General features: G+C 41.1%; 2 protein-coding genes across 16 annotated transcripts in view; both read left to right on the forward strand.

The window, feature by feature from the left end:
* The window catches only part of LOC129834401 (tight junction protein ZO-1-like), a 154,064-nt gene extending 148,239 nt beyond the window's left edge, over nucleotides 1-5,825 (forward strand). For 12 of the 15 annotated variants that reach the window (XM_055899337.1, XM_055899334.1, XM_055899336.1 and 9 more), the window contains 2 exons: nucleotides 2,033-2,176; nucleotides 4,000-5,825. In XM_055899337.1, coding sequence (XP_055755312.1) covers nucleotides 2,033-2,176; nucleotides 4,000-4,094 — 239 coding nt within the window. In that variant the 3' untranslated portion in view covers nucleotides 4,095-5,825. The remainder of the gene's footprint in view (nucleotides 1-2,032; nucleotides 2,177-3,999) is intronic. The other 3 variants (XM_055899342.1, XM_055899349.1, XM_055899343.1) reach the window with 2 other exon arrangements.
* A 605-nt stretch (nucleotides 5,826-6,430) lies between these two features.
* LOC129834404 (protein ENTREP2-like) overlaps nucleotides 6,431-17,004 on the forward strand; it is a 134,598-nt gene continuing 124,024 nt past the window's right edge. The window contains exon 1 of the mRNA XM_055899350.1: nucleotides 6,431-7,750. Within this exon, the coding sequence (XP_055755325.1) occupies nucleotides 7,526-7,750 (225 nt within the window). The 5' untranslated portion in view covers nucleotides 6,431-7,525. The remainder of the gene's footprint in view (nucleotides 7,751-17,004) is intronic.

A 17,004-nucleotide genomic window follows, 5' to 3' on the forward strand; every position in this document is an offset into this window, starting at 1 on the left:
TGTCAGAGCGACATAGACTAAGATACAGTAGAATAGAATACAGTATATACGTACGAGATGTGTAATGCAAAATATGTAAACATTATTAAAGTGACTAGTGTTCCATTATTAAACTGGCCGGTGATTTCAAGTCTATGTAAATAGGGCAGCAGCCTCTAATGTGCTAGTGATGGCTATTTAACAGTCTGATGGCCTTGAGATAGAAGCTGTTTTTCAGTCTCTCTGTCCCAGCTTTAATGCACCTGTACTGACCTCATCTTCTGAATGATAGCGGGGTGAACAGGCAGTGGCTCAGGTGGTTGTTGTCCTTGATTATCTTGTTGGCCTTCCTGTGACATCAGGTGCTGTAGGTGTCCTGGAGGGCAGGTAGTTTGCCCCCGGTTATGCGTTGGGCAGACCGCACCACCCTCTGGAGGACCCTGTGGTTGCGAGCGGTGCAGTTGCCATACCAGGCGGTGATACAGCCCGACAGGATGCTCTCAATTGTGCATAGCAACAGCATCAACTTCCGGTCGACAGGCGAAGTGCTAGTATGCTCAACTGAAAGGATACCGTTGGTTTACACTATACTAAAATGAACTAATAGTATATAGTATGTTGTATATGCTTATTAAGTATATAGTATACAGTATGGGTATTCGAACACAGCTGCAGTCTTCCTTCTGAACTGAGCTGCAGGACAGGGAGGAAACTGCTCATGGATGTCACAATGAGGCCATTGGTAATTTTAAAACGGCTACAGAGTTCAATGGCTGTAATGGGAGAACTGAGGCTGGATCAACAAGATTGTAGTGACTCCACAATAATGACCTAAATGACAGAGTGAAAAGAAACAATACAAATATACAGAATAAAAATATTCTAAAACATGCTTCCTGTATGCAACAAGGCACTAAAAGAATACTGTAAAAAACATGGCAAAGGAGCAACAAGGCACTAAAAGAATACTGTAAAAAAACATGGCAAAGGAGCAACAAGGCACTAAAAGAATACTGTAAAAAAACATGGCAAAGGAATACACTTTTTGGCCAAAATGCAAAGCCTTATGTTTGAGGCAAACCCAACACATCGCAGAGTAAATGCTTCCTTATTTTTAAGCATTGTTGCATCAGGGTATGGCTATACTTGACATCTGCAAAGACTGGAGAGTTTTTCAGGATAAAATTAAGGGATATCGTTAAGCACAGGCAAAACCCTAGAGGTCAACCTGCTTCAGTCTGCTTTAAACCAGACACTGGGAGAATAATTCACCTTTCAGCAGGACAATAACCTACAACACAAGGCCAAATCAACACTGGAGTTGCTTACTAAGAAGACAGTGAATGTTCCTGAGTGGCCAAGTTACAGTTTTGACTTAAATCTGCTTGAAAGTCTATGACAAGACTTGATCTGTCTAGCCATGATCTCCAACACCTTGACAAAGCTTGAGACTTTTGAAAATAATTATGGGCAAATATTGCGCAATCCAAGTGTGCAAAGCTCTTAGATACATTCTCAAGAAGACTCACAACTGTAATCGATGCCAAAGGTATTTCTAACAATTATTGACTCAGGGGTGAATACTTACCTAATCAAGCTATATTAGTGTTTTATTTTTCATGAATCAAAAAAATATATATTTTTACACACTTTGACATCAGTGTTTTTTGTAGATCATTGACAAATAAAAATGACAAATCAATTTTAATCCCCCTTTGTAACACAATAAAATGTGAAGAAATCCAAGGGGGGTGAATACTTATGATAGGCACTGTATCAGTCCATGGTGGGGTTATTTTACTCTCCAAATGTGTTCATGAGATAATTGTTGTTTTCACAGATCATTTATCATCTCTCTCTTCTCTCTTGTCTTCTCTCTTTGAGTTTTTCTAGGATATGTATATTTTCCTTCAATCTTTTAACGGTTTTCATTGTCTTAAATGTTCACCGTGCCTGTGTCAACCCATTAAGTAGCCCAACAGCTTTAGTGATCTTAGGAACACTGTGTGCATATGTATTAGCCTCTAACCCTGTGGTGTATATCTGTTTCCAGGAGAGACCCTGCTCAGCCCGCTGGTGATGTGTGGCCCTCACGGCCTCAAGTTCCTGAAGCCTGTGGAGCTGCGTTTACCTCACTGTGCGTCTATGACCCCAGATGGTTGGTCTTTTGCTCTAAAATCCTCCGACTCCTCGTCGGGTACGCTGTCCTCTCTCTGTCCTTTTGGGGTCGGGGCTTTGGGTTGGCTTTGTGACAAACTGATGGTTGTGGGTCACTTTATGATTTTTATGGTTTCAATTATTTTGGTATTTCGGTTTGTTCACTCACTCATTCATCCACTGATCTTTATTTATTTGATGTGTTCTTCAGATCAAAGTTCTTCTTGTCATTGCTTTTTCATGCTGAAACATATTTATTTCTGTTCTTTCCTCCACTTTGTGTTTGTCATCTGTTTGACATGGATATAGTTCCATTGGACATGCATCCAGCCGATCAGTTTTATGTTCATACGATTAGTTAAATTCTTTGTAGTGAATCATTCCACATTATTTTCCTACAAGTGATTTTTTTTCTCTCACATAGCCACCCAAACGTCTATCCTGAAACGCAGCAGTCAGTGGACCTCTTAAATTTGGAGGAGGACCCTCTCAGAGACAGACGCATGGCTCCCTCAGTACTTACAGATATTCTGTTGTGTATGTGAGAACAGCCTGTGGGTTGGATCTGAGATCTGTCTGTCTGACAGCATCAGAACAGAACTGAGACAGCTCTCTGCTCTCCCTCCGCTCCTCTCTAAATGTCTAAATGGTATACTTGGCACCGCCGTGGATTAGCTACTATTTACTCTCAGCTAGAATTGGACATGAAGGGCTAAATTAGCCTACTGCTGCATCGTTGGCTTGTTCGTTTGTTGTCCTGCTTCGTTGTAGATGGATTACAGGGCTGTGCTCTAATCCTCTTATTGTACAACAAGGCCCTTCTTTAGCTTCATTATAGCTCGACTTGTGTCTTGCTCCTCACTGAGTCTGACTCCTTTCTAGTTGGGTGCTGAGCTGCCCATGCCCAATGGGAGTTTCCAGTAAGGAAGCAGCATAGTGTGTGACTTAATGGTCTTGGTTTGGAATGGTTCTGAAAGAAGTCTGCTCACAGACAGGAGAGATTCAATCCAAACCACACATGATCAGTTTACTTCTGACAAAACATTACCTTAATGTACTGATGTCATTATGAGTTTCACAGTGACCATTCCTCCTCCTGCTGCACTGGCTAATTGTGAACCTCTAACAAATCATCTGAGTCATTGACAAATGATTTGAGAAAAATCTGTTAAACACCTCTTGGTCCTCATATGGATCCTATCTGATAGGACCTGTCATTGCTAAAATCCTTTTGACATTTAGGAGTAATTACACTATAATGATTATGATGCATTATCCCCACTTGTGATTTCCTATCAGAACAACAAAGCATGCTAAAAGCCTGCAATTTTTATGCACTTTGATCTGAAGATCTCATAAAACTCACTTTTCTCACATGGCCCTGAGGGAATAAATGCAATTATCTGAAATAACAGTGCTTTAAAATCCAACTGCATTGTGGTTTGGAAGAATTGGTGCAGTTTAGTGTAACAATTTTCAGTCTAAAGCTGTTTTTTTTCAAACAATTATTTTAATTGGTTCTTCTGTGGAGGCAATACTCTTGGCTCAGGCCTGGGCTGGAACCCACCCATTAATTTCAAATTACAGTCGCTTCCAGTACATACTCTATCCTTTAGAGCTATAATTTGAAATGAAGAGTGGTTTTAGCAATGTAATGTGAAGTTTACTTCTGTCAAGCTACATCCTGGGGTGTGTACCACAAACCGAATGTATATATGACTTTAATGGAACACAGGGTGTTTTATTTTAGTGTTTGGAGCTTGCTGGTTGTTAGTTTAGCATGAAGTGCATTATGTATTATGAACCTTATACCCTTTCTCCACCTGTTATCATTACCATGTTCCTTCTCTCTCTCCCCCTCAGGTGATCCCAAGAGTTGGCAGAATCAGTCTCTCCCTGGAGACCCCAACTACCTGGTGGGAGCCAACTGTGTGTCTGTGCTCATCGACCATTTCTGAAGAGTGCAACAGCTGGCCTGTTACTGAATGTGAAACCATGAGAAAAGGAGTGATAATAAACACACACACACACACACACACACCATTTCTCCATGGGTGGACCATACACAATGAAGTATTTACACCCAGTGCTCCAGCGTTGTTTACTGTGCCCATGGAAGATGGAAGGAGACGGAAGTTGCCCCTGCGTGCTGTCCTTTAACTCTTTCCGAGGTCTTGAAGAAAATACAAAACACACAAAACGATTTAACCAGTGATGGAATGCATGCCCTGTGCCACTGAGTAACTCATCACATTATACGCCAAGTTTTAACTTTAATTGTTACATAACAGGAAAGATGGTTTGTGAGGTTTTTACTATTGAAGTAGATGGACATACATGTAGGTGTATTTATACTATATATGCATACAGTATATATAGTATATAGTATAAATATCATTTTAAATTCAATTCTAGAAAACGGAATTCAAGAATCAGACTTCAACCTTTTTGTCACATTTTGAGTTGGCTAACTTTACAAAGCCGGTCATGTTTTTTCCACATTGACGGACTTGTGAAGATTTTGGAATTCGGTGCCAGGGAGATGGGCAGTAAAGTGATGAAGATGTAAATGTATGGCTTTGTGGTAATGATTATGGTGATAGTGAAGTTGGCAAGCATCTGCAGAAGAGAAAATGAAGCTGAAGGTGGAATACTTTGAGGTGGATTTAAAGCCCAGCTCATGCCTCTAACATGCTCATCCTGTGACTAGAATGGCTCTTCCTTCCTTTCCTTTTTTCTTTCTTTCTGTAAACTGACCTTGGATTCACTTTGTATTGAGTACCAGAATTCTACTCCTGCTGTATCAAGATCTATGCATGTGCTATGACTCAGGTCCAGAAGCCTGCTCAGTTCTCCCTCACAATGTTAAAACCCTCTTACATTAACAAGCAGTGATGCCTTATCTGCATATTATTCACTTTTTCAGTAAAAACCTCTGGGTTCTTCTAATTTATGATGTTAAATTATGGAAAAATGAAGTTTTCTCTTGCCATTTTGTCAACCCACTGTATAAATGAACTTGGGTTTAGCGCACAAGAACAATTGAGGCTAATAAAGGTATGCTTTCTTTATCTGCTATACATATGACTTCAGAAGAAAAATAAAAAGATTACAAAAAAGACAAGTGGCTGTACATAAAGTTAGCATATGGCCTTGGTTCTTGGTTTGTAAATGAACTTTTGTATGTCTTTGTTATTTTGTATAAAACTTCGAGAAATCTCGTTAAAAAAATACATGAAATGACCATGGTTTACTTTGTATTCTGGTTATACCCTTGAGCCTTGGAACTTGTAACTATTAGCAGTAATAAAATCCACATTTTCTACCAATATATTCACACTACATATAAATAATAATAATTGTCACACAAGTCTTTTTATGGTTATTTACAAAAGAGTGAAGTGCTTGGGTTAAACAACTTTGCAGACCTGTTCTTTAAAAGGGTGTACTCTGAAAGTGTCCCCCTCATTTATTTGTGATACTGGATGCTGTATTATTTTGTGCCCTGAAATGTATTTTTGTACTAATAGACCATATATTACGGCACACCAGTACTATTTTCTTTATATATGATAAAACAGCTTCAATTGGATATTAGCTCTTCACGTGTGGCTGACTTTTTTTTCTCCTTTGTGACACAATTTTAAGTATACTACTGTATTAATGAATAAAATCATTTTTAAAGTAAAGTGTTTCTGGGGGTTTTGATCTGGCGAGATATTGTCATATTTTTATGAGACCGATATTCCATTCTAATAGTTTAAAGGATTCTTAGGTGAAATATGTAATCATGTTCGTTTTCTGCTTAGACTGGATTTCTATAGTTTGATCTTCATCTATTACAAAGCTGAGAGGGGGGAAGGTGGCTGCTGTAGAATTTCTATTATCTTTAGATACTGCGGCATGATTTAAGTGCAGTACCAGCTTGGCCAGTGCAGATGGTGCTCTAGAGCCCTGTGGCTGTGTCTCCGCAAGGTCAGCACCACGGCAGGCTGGTATTCAAAGATTAGGGACTGTGTGGCTTTACCCTCTTGTTTGCATTATGAATTACATTTGTACAAATGTGGAGAATATAAACCTGTTTTAAGGCAAATGCATGTTTTTACTCTCAATGTACTAAAAGTGCCTTGTACCTAATCTCAGTTGATGGTTCTCAACCTTTGTGAATCTAATAAAGTAGGCTTGTCTGTATGAATTATAGATGGATCATTCACATAATTGTTTTGACCCACCACCCAATGTTCTAAATGTATTCGGACAATCACAACAATGACAATAGATCGTTGTCATCCAGCTGATTTTTTGCTATTACAAACCAAAGCCAAGTAGTCATTCATCTGTTTCACATGCATATAGAATCAGCTGGGATTTGTATTTTGATGGAATGACATTCACTATTATTGTCTCTAAATTATCTTTAGGCCTATACCAAGGCCTATGTCCTAACATTTGGTTGGGTGCTATAATTTGAAGAAATTTATGAGAAATTGGTCATTTGAATTCAGATCACTCATAGATATCTCAAAGGATAAGTGCATGGCTTCACAAATGATAAGAGCATGGCCATCTTTTTAATGTTCATATAGTCTAATTATTTGTAGACGCAATCACATGAGGCTATTTTTTTGGATGCGAAGTGACCCCTCAATACTCCGCACCGTCGTAGTATTGATCGCCCTAAACACGCACTGTGACAGGTCCCCGTTACGCAGTATAGCGACCAAAGAACAGCGTGTAGCTAGCTGCATCTCCTCCTCCCGCCGCGGGTAGTTTGCTGTCGTCTGTGAAAACCCTGCGCCTGTGTGAAATAGCATACCCACGGCCACGCTCTCTCTGTGCATGTACCCTGATGCGCGTTTGACAGTGGAATACTAGCCTACATAAAAGGGTGACATTATTTCCGTTTCATTTCAGCTATACGTTTTTACTTGCCGATGTTCTTTAAAATGTATCCTGTTGCAATGAAAATAATGAAGCATAATGAATCCTCGTGGACTATGATTTGATGGACCACTTCTCAAGCTTTTCCTCGAAAACCCAGTTACCTTACCTAATAGCGCGTTATCCTGTGTTTTTGCGGAATCGATTTGGGTAGCAGCACAAGAAAGTCACTACGCATCTGATCCATCACACTGTTGTATCCTTCAGAATAACCGGCAATTACACATCTGCATCTTGGGATAATTAAGCAATTTAATGGAGACTCTTTCAAAGGAACCATTTAGTAGGACTGATGTAATATGCTTTTTGGACACCGTTGCTTATCAAGCTTAACGTTTGGACATAGGTTACTTGCTTTGCTGTTAGGTACCACTTTTGGATGCTGATGGAAATAGCTTAACTCTATTTTTTCAATAGTTGATACATCAACTCTGTTTTCTTCGTGACAATGCCAGTCCAAGCAATGCCCCGAGGTCGTTCGCTCAGCCCCGCGTCCCTGTCCCGTAGCCTCTCCAGACTCAGGGAGTTTCGGACTCGGACACGGATCATGCTTTCTCTCGGAGTTTCTCAGATGGTTTTGGGAAGTCTGATTTTGGCAGTCAGTTTTGCCGCTCTGGCCCTCACTACCTCACCAAGGGTCAGACATTCGTGTCCATTTTGGGCAGGTTTCTCTGTGAGTATTTCTTTAATAAGTATTAATATTCATCCAACATGTGGGTTTATGTGTGTGTTGTGGCTCACTATTTACTGTTGTTTATAATTTGCCTCATTTCGCGGGAAACAGATCTGGCACGTGCCCACACCTGGTAAGCATGTCCATTTGGCTCGACATGTGTTTTTTTGTAAATTATGCAGACGTTGAAAAATCAACATTAATGCCATTAATTATTTCGTTTCTTGACTGTCAACAACTGAACAGTGGTTTTAAACGCTCTCATGTTGCATTTTGTTGTGTAGGCTACAGTAGCCTATTGTTGCATAGGCCTACAGATGCCTATCGTTGTGAAATATCTACTCTCATTTAGGCAAGATGAATTAGTTGCATTCTTTGTGTAATCTTGTTGCAATTTGTTTGTAATAGTATTGCTCAAAATAAATAGTCAGGCACTGTGTGAAGGATTTCTCTCAGCAAGAACACTGAGTGCTATTTTGGCCCTCATCTTGTTTATGGATGGGAGTCTCACATACAGGCTACTGGCTTTGCAACCTGTACTCAGGGGAGACGTAACATAGTTAATATGATATGTTATGTTAGTATGCTATGTTATGTTTGGGATGGTATGTATTAATTTGCGGATGTCCATCATCCATTTCGTATGATATGTTACGCACATAGAATTAGGAATTAGAATACTAGAATGGACATGAACCTTATTATCGGATAAAGGTCAGCTATTTTGGTCAGGGAGCTGGTCATATATTTGTATATTTGTTATCTAGCTAGCCAGCTAGTTTTAGAGGAATTATACATTTTTTCAAATTAACTGCCAATATGCCAACATTCCATTCAAACAATGCAGTCAATCCACAGCCATACACTGGCTGAAATCAGTTGATGATAGAACTTAGACAAGTTGTAAATGCAACAAGTCTGATTGTATCATATAATAGCACTCACAGCTTTAAAATAAAACAGAAATTGAGACATTTAAGGTCTGTTAATATATATTTTAGAGGCTATTTATACTGAAAATTGGTATAAAACCCCTATAAACTGTATTTAGAATGATTGGACAATATTTTAGGTTGACAGTAATTCTATTACACAATTTCTGACACATCACATGCCTTACTTTTACTTTCCTGCATCAGTGAAATCAGGATTATGCCTCTGCTGCCAGTTATTCCAATTAGACTGGTTTGAATGTCTCCCTGACCAATAGGTCGTTATCAATAAAACGTCACAATAGCGTTCGATTTGGCTGCTGGGGGGCAAGGAGACCCCCAGTTCTGCTCAAACCATTAACTACGTGTCATTTATTACAACTTGTTGGTTTTAATATCATCACCTCTTGAAGAGCATAGTCAGAACTAGACATTTTTGATTATTCCATATTTAGTTATACATCAATCAGTAAACATCAAGTTGATCATGTATTTTCAGATATATGAGGGTAGCCATATCCATTTGGCATGTAGCTAGCTAGCTAAGCAAACAACATGGGCCATTTAGCTTGCTTCATCAGAGATTAGGCTTTTGGAAAGAGCTTGACATCGTCCTGGTATTGTTGTCAGTCGGACTACTGTCATCACCACTATAGATGGCAATCAAATCAAACAATATTTGGATATACAGCCATATAGGTTATCCCCTGAAAGTTAGCTTGTTAACTAGCCATGTTGATGTGATCTGTTATTAGCTAGCTAGCCAATTTGATATGGTCCATCAATCAATGTAGCCTATCATGTCTGTCAGCAGCAATCGTGATTAAACACTATTAAAAAACAATGTTGAAAATGGGATAATGTTAGCTAACTAGGTAGGTCTATGTTGGTTGGAGTAAAAAATATATTGAGGTCTACTTACCACTATGTTTAGCCAACTGTACAAAGTTTCTACTGGTAGCTTGCAAGGTAAACATTATCAGCTAACAGTAATGTTACGTCGGCAAATGCGCCCTTCTGCTGCTTGGCAGGCAGACCCCACAAAGGATGGGAAATGAACCTAAACCACTCATACTTGTCAGTTACAGTTCACTTTTATTTTATATCACTCAAATATCCAATTAATTGTGGCCAATATTGAGAGATATTGTGAGGCTACCCTCACGTATCTGAAATGACATGACCAATTGATGTTACTGATCATGAAAAGCATGCAGTTAGGCCTACTTGCTGTAGGTCTATAACTGTGATGATAGAGCTAAATGTGTGCAGATTTTTGTTTACTATGTTACATTTAGTCTATGAGACCAGCCTGGGCTCTGCTGAAGTCTGTAGGTTAGAGGGAGGTTCATAGCTTGCAGCTGGGCCATTAGTGATGAGGGCTGTTCTTGGCACAGGCACCGTCCCCATGTGGTGCTGGTCATATTTGTCTATTCCTACGAAGAGAGTCCCTGTGGAGAGAGTGGTCTTATCAATCTATTTCCCTGCCAATTTGTGTTTAAAGTAATTTCTCTCTCTTTCTCTCTCTCTCACACACACACACAAATGTAACTATACGGCTCAATGTTCAATGAGCAAGTAATTCACTTTCAAGCAGCTTCTCGCTTTCATTGTGTACTGTAAAAATTGTCTTAGTGGGACATTGTTTTCTGCGCCTGAAAATTTCATTGCAGTTTCTCTAAATATTTATGAAGGCACTCTTCCTTGATTTCCTGCCAGAGATCCAGCCAGTACATTAAGCTGGGAGGCAGTTCCATTAATTATAGAGGGATAACTGAGGCAGTGTACAGAGGGTGATAGGTGGTCTCTGGAACAGGGGATATGTGTGTGTGTGTGTGTGTGCTTGTTTGTGTGTTGTCGGAGATAAGCAACCTTGGGGTGAAAGTTCCTAGGTCGGGCTATGCTCCTGGAGATCAATTCCTGGGTTTCACTCACTCAACAGATATGTACACTACATGGCCAAAAGTATGTGGACTCACCTTAAAATTAGTGCATTCGACTATTTCAGCCACACCCGTTGCTAACAGGTGTATAAAATCGAGCACACAGCCATGCAATCTTCATAAACAAATATTGGCAGTAGAATGGCCCGTACTGAAGTGACTTTCAACGTGGCACCAGCATAGGATGCCACCTTTCCACCAAGTCAGTTCGTCAAATTTCTGCCCTGTTAGAGCTGCCCCGGTCAACTGTAAGTGCTGTTATTGTGAAGTGGAAACGTCTAGGAGCAACAACGGCTTAGCCGCAAAGTGGTAGGCGAGCTCACAGAACAGGACCACCAAGTGCTGAAGTACGTAAAAATCGTCAGTCCTCAAGTTGCAACACTCACTTCCGAGTTCCAAACTGTCAGCACAAGAACGGTTTGTCGGGACTTTTATGAAATGGGTTTCCATGGCCGAGCAGCCGCACACAAGCCTAAGATCACCATGCGTAATGCCAAGCGTCGACTGGAGTGGTGTAAAGCTCGCCGCCATTGGAAACATGTTCTCTGGAGTGATGAATCACGCTTCACCATCTGACAGTCCGACGGACAAATCTGGGTTTGGCGGATGCTAGGAGAACGATACCTGCCAAACTGTAAAGTTTGGTGGAGGAGGAATAATGGTCTATGGCTGTTTTTTATGGTTCGGGCTTGACCCCTGAGTTCCAGTGAAGTGAAATCTTAACGCAACAGATAAAATGACATTCTAGACGATTCTATGCTTCCAACTTTGTGGCAACATTTGCACAGAGCCATAAAAACAGCCACATCTGCACAGAGCCCTGACCTTAACCCCATCGAACATCTTTGTGATGAATTGGAAAACATTGTGTGCTTTTGGACCATGCAGACACCTCAGATTGGTCGTGTAGGCTATTTTCCGGATTCAGCCTGCTGGATTTAGGACCGCACGGATACCACAGAGTGTGCGGTCAGGCTGTGTGAAGGCAAAGCTTCTGAAAGGCTGGTGTATAGGACCAGCATGGGAGAAATTAACAGAGGCAGCTGCTGTCTGTGTTTCACCTTTTCTCCAAGTTGTAAAAGCAAGCAGAGCAGAAACTGGCTACTCTTTAGTTGACTGATCTAGCTGGCAAGGTAACTACTGTTGACAGAAAAAATAGCATATATTCCCAGTGCTGAGCTAGTAGTGTAACTGACATGTTACGTTAGCTAATGTTTCATCCCCTCTCGACTGAAGTGAATTAACTACTAGTAGCTAGCTAGTAGCTACCACAGCTAGTTATCTGTCAGGTAGCAGTATCTACCAGCTGTTGTGTATATGGAAATGTTTTGTAGACTTTATTTTGTCCCGTATCAACAGAAGTACATTTGATGATGTATCTTTGTACCATTAGCTAGAGCTTGTCAAATGTTGGCTAACATTAGCTAGCTAGCTCACTAGCTTTAGCTATTATTTTTGCATCAAGCACACATGACCTGAATCAAATGATGAAACCAGCGATTGAAGATCAATATTCTGCACAGTCAGTACACAACACTTTTCTCACCATCTTAGCGGGATCAGATGATGACAGGTGTTTCTGCAGGGTCAGACAGCCAGGGAAGACCAGCCAGGTGAATTTTGGGTGAATTTTGCAGTATCTTATAATGATCAGTGAATGGATACAAAGTTCCATCTTTAGTTGATGGTGTAGGCTAGTCTGGGATCTGGGAATAATGGTCATTTCAATTGTTGAAACATTGATACTATTCTTGAATATTATAATGTATAAATGTACACCAAGATAATTCTTTGTCATGCCTCATCTGAGCAGGATCAGATTGTGATAGGGGTCTTAGCAGGGTCAGGCAGCCAGGGAAGACCAGTCTGTAACGGCGCAGAGGTGAACGTTTGCAGATGCAACACTTTATTCTCTCTGTGCAGCAAACACTGGACAAGACAGAAGCTTCAAAGAATGAAACTATTTTAAGGCAGTCTGACAAACCTCTAAAGTTGATTTCCAAACTGTATCAAGGGTTGATAGAGGCTTTTCCCGATGACACAAAACATGTAAAACAAAAATGTGAAGAAGACCTGGGAGACACTATTAATGATGATGAATGGATTCAGATGTGTTAGAATGCCCCGTCATGTTCATATCATCTCAGACATAAATGACTGCAGTTTAAGACCATCCACAGAACATACTATATGCCAGTGAAACTGAATATCATGCACTCAGAAATTGTATTATCCTGCTTGAGGAGGGGACATATCTACATATGTTATGGTCTTGTGAAGGCTGGCTGACTTCTGGCAAAGAGTATCTTCTTCTATTTCAGCATGTCTACAGATTCTCCCTTCTCCCTGTTTTTGTTTGCTTGGAAATGTTGATACTGGTGGCTGTTATCAGAAGAAACTGTGTAACCTAGCATTTATAGCAGCTAAGAAATGCATTGCCATTCATCTATCCTCCCACAATGTCACAATGGATGGCAGGAATGTCAAGTTATGTATCACTAGTTTTGATTTATTACAAGATTAAGGGTATATTGGGCAACTTTCATAAGGTCTGGATGCCTTATATGGAATACTGTACAACAGGAGTCTGTATTGAAAACATGCCCACGTAAGGGGAGATACTGTACCTATTTAGGCAATCCCTAGCTGCTGGGCTGCTCAGTCCTGGCCCTGGGGGCCTGCCATACTGTTGGTTGTCATTCTGGCCTTGGAGTAACACACCTGAAACCAATAATGAATGTTTCACTAAGATCCTAAAGCTTAGTGGGGTGTATTAGATTGTGGCACTGCAGGGTGGTGGACCCCTAGGGACAGGACGAGGTGACCCAGCTATAATGTTTGCAAGTAAAATAAGCTCTGCAGTACTATTAGTCCTATGACATTAATTATATGGAGGATGTACTGTTTCTGTGTGTTAGTGTGAAGGTGTATTTTTATTAAACTTCCATTGAGACATACATAAAAAAGGAAATTGTGTTGGGGAGAGAGTTGAGTTATTGACTAGACTGGTGAGTGTCGGGCGTTGTAACGGCTGTTTTCCTCCTCTTCTCCTGAAGAGGAGGAGTAGGGATCGGACCAAAACGCAGCGTTGTATGAAGATATAATGAATTTATTAAACAAGACGAACACTGACACAAAATACACTAGAATAACTACAAAACAACAAAACGACGTAGACAGACCTGAACATGTGAACTACAATATAACACGAAGAACGCACGAACAGGAACAGACTAACCAAACGAAACAGTCCCGTGTGGTACATAAACAGACACGGAAGACAACGAAACAGACACAGGAACAATCACCCACAAACAAACAGTGTGAAAAACCTACCTTAATATGGTTCTCAATCAGAGGAAACGTAAAACCCCTGTCCCTGATTGAGAACCATATCAGGCTAATAGACAATGAACCTAAACATAGAAACACATAACATAGAATGCCCACCCCAACTCACGCCCTGACCATACTAAACAAATACAAAAACAAGGAAAACAGGTCAGGAACGTGACAGGCGTGCAGGTGGCTCGGGCTGGCTGGGTGGTCTGGCTGAAATGTGATATAGAGGATGTCTTGATAAAGACAATCAAAAGTCTTTGTACTTTTGTAAGAGTTGTTAATTTGTTAGTCTATTGGTTAAAGGTGCGACACAATATTGATTATTGAAATGTCATTGATCTAGTTCAGTCTTATCAAACACTTAAACATATTTAATAATAATCTTACCTAGCTTGATGACTGTGGGCATTTTTGCTTATTTTTTGTTGTTCTAAATAGAGATGGCTAGGAAGGCCATGGGCCATATTAGGTGGTGAAGAAATGCAGGAAATTAGCTTTAGATGCCCCCAAAAATGTAATAACCCTCAGAGGAGGAAGGAGAGGACCATCGTCCTCAGTGAATTTGATAAAAATAGTGAAACATAAAAAATATACTAAATATATTCATGTCACCAAATAATGTATTAAATCACACTTTTTTTGCAATGAAGGTCTACATTAGCCTCAACAGAAGTCTGTAGGGTAGCACCATGGTGTAGCTGGTGGACAGCTAGTTTCCATCCACCTCTGGGTACATTGAAATCAATTAAAAACCTAGGAGGGTCATGGTTCTCACCCCCTTCCATAGGCTTACACAGTAATTATGACAACTTCCAGAGGACGCCCTCCAACTTATCAGAACTCTTGAAGCATGAACTGACATGTTGTGCACCCAATCAATGGATCAGAGAATGAATCTAGTACTGAAAGCATAAGCTACAGATAGCTATCACTGCAGTGCATAAAATGAGGTGAGTAGTTGACTCAAAGAGAGAGAAAAACAATAGTTGAACAGTTTTTAACAAATTAATTTCTTTAAAAATTAAGGAGAAGCAGGAGAGAGAGAGCTAACTATATTTCGTTATTTTTTTCTCACTTTCACTTATCTAGAGAATGCAGCTAGCAAGATTAGCCTACTCAAACACCCAGCTCAAACAGAGAGGGATGCCATGGCTATCCAACACTGGAACTTTTCGCAGTTTTATTAATTTATTGGCACCGGAGCCCACCGGTGCGACTGCTACACTGCATGCTGAATGTACACTGTACTGCAGGATTGTAGCAGGTTTACTAACACGTTAGTTCTAGTAGCAATGTAGACTGTGAAGTTAGCTAATATGGTGACAATGATGTAGGCCGTGTGTAGCGGATAGTGGTTAGAGGTTATGATATCAAGGTTTGGCTTGGAATGTTTTTTTCGCCTGGTCACAGACAGCTGATGTGTTGTGCACTGAAATCCACAAGTGAAGGGAAAAGGTGAGATGAGGAGTGTGTAGATGCAAGAAGGAATTAAAGAGCAAAGTGATCATGCTGTTTGTATGTGGCTGAACTGTGTTATGTGTGATCAGGGGTGTATTCCGTCGATTCTGTTGAAAAACATTTCTTAAACATAAGCAAATGCAACGAAAAAGGATAAACATACCTGAATTTGTTTGCGACTGTTAGACTAATAATTACAGCATAGATCAGCTAGATGCAGGCAATAGTGTGCAAGGCAATATTGAATGTGCCACTGTCTGTCACCTTGATTACTCAAGTTTTTCTCTCAACCTGTGCACCTACGTTGTAAACTTTCATTCATTGGCTAGGTTGTAGCAACCTCATGATGGGTATAGGGACAATTAGAGTATCATGAAGTAACCTAAAACTATTGATGTTACATTGAGCTTTGTGAATGGAATATGAATGACAGTCATCCAATATGCTGTAATAGAAATAAGGCCATGCTCCCAAGTGGCGCAGCGGTCTAAGGCACTGCATTGCAGTGCTTGAGGCGTCACTACAGACCTGGGTTTGATCCCAGGCTGTGTCACAGTCGGCTGTGACTGGGAGACCCATGAGGCGGCGCACAATTGGCCCAGTGTCATCCAGGTTAGGGGAGGGTTTGGCCGGCTGGGATTTCTGTGTCCCATCGTGCTCTAGCGACTTTGGTCGCCAGCTGGACAGTGTTTCCTACGACACATTGGTGCGGCTGGCTTCCAATCAAATTTATTTATAAAGCCCTTACATTAGCTGATATCTCAAAGTGCTGTACAGAAACCCAGCCTAAAACCCCAAACAGCAAGCAATGCAGGTGCAGAAGCACGGTGGCTAGGAAAAACTCCCTAGAAAGGCACGTCCGGTGAACAGGTCAGGGTTCCATAGCCGCAGGCAGAACAGTTGAAACTGGAGCAGCAGCACAGCCATGTGGACTTGGGACAGCAAGGAGTCATCAGGCCAGGTAGTCCTGAGGCATGGTCCAAGGGCTCAGGTCCTCCGAGAGAGAGAAAGAAAGAAAGAGAGAAAGAGAAAGAATGAGAGAAAGAGAGAGAGAATTAGAGAGAGCATACTTAAATTCACACAGGACACCGGACAGGACAAAAGACAGGAGAAATACTTCAGATATAACAGACTGACCCTAGCCCCCCGACACATAAACTACTGCAGCATAAATACTGGAGGCTGAGACAGGAGGGGTCGGGAGACATTGTGGCCCCATCCGACGATACCCTCGGACAGGGCCAAACAGGCAGGATATACCCCACCCACTTTGCCAAAGCACAGCCCCCACACCACTAGAGGGATATCTTCAACCACCAACTTACCATCCTGACACAAGGCCGAGTATAGCCCACAAAGATCTCCGCCACGGCACAACCCAAGTGGGGGCGCCAACCCGGACAGGAAGATCACGTCAGTGACTCAACCCACTCAAGCGACGCACCCCTCCCAGGGACGGCATGGAAGAGCACCAGTAAGCCAGTGACTCAGCCCCTGTAATAGGGTTAGAGGAGGAAGCGAGCAGTGTCTCAAGAAGCAGTGCGGCTTGGCAGGGTCATGTTTCGGAGGACGCATGGCT

The sequence above is a fragment of the Salvelinus fontinalis genome, chromosome 35, assembly GCF_029448725.1.
Source record: "Salvelinus fontinalis isolate EN_2023a chromosome 35, ASM2944872v1, whole genome shotgun sequence".
In the NCBI taxonomy this organism is placed as follows: domain Eukaryota; kingdom Metazoa; phylum Chordata; class Actinopteri; order Salmoniformes; family Salmonidae; genus Salvelinus; species Salvelinus fontinalis.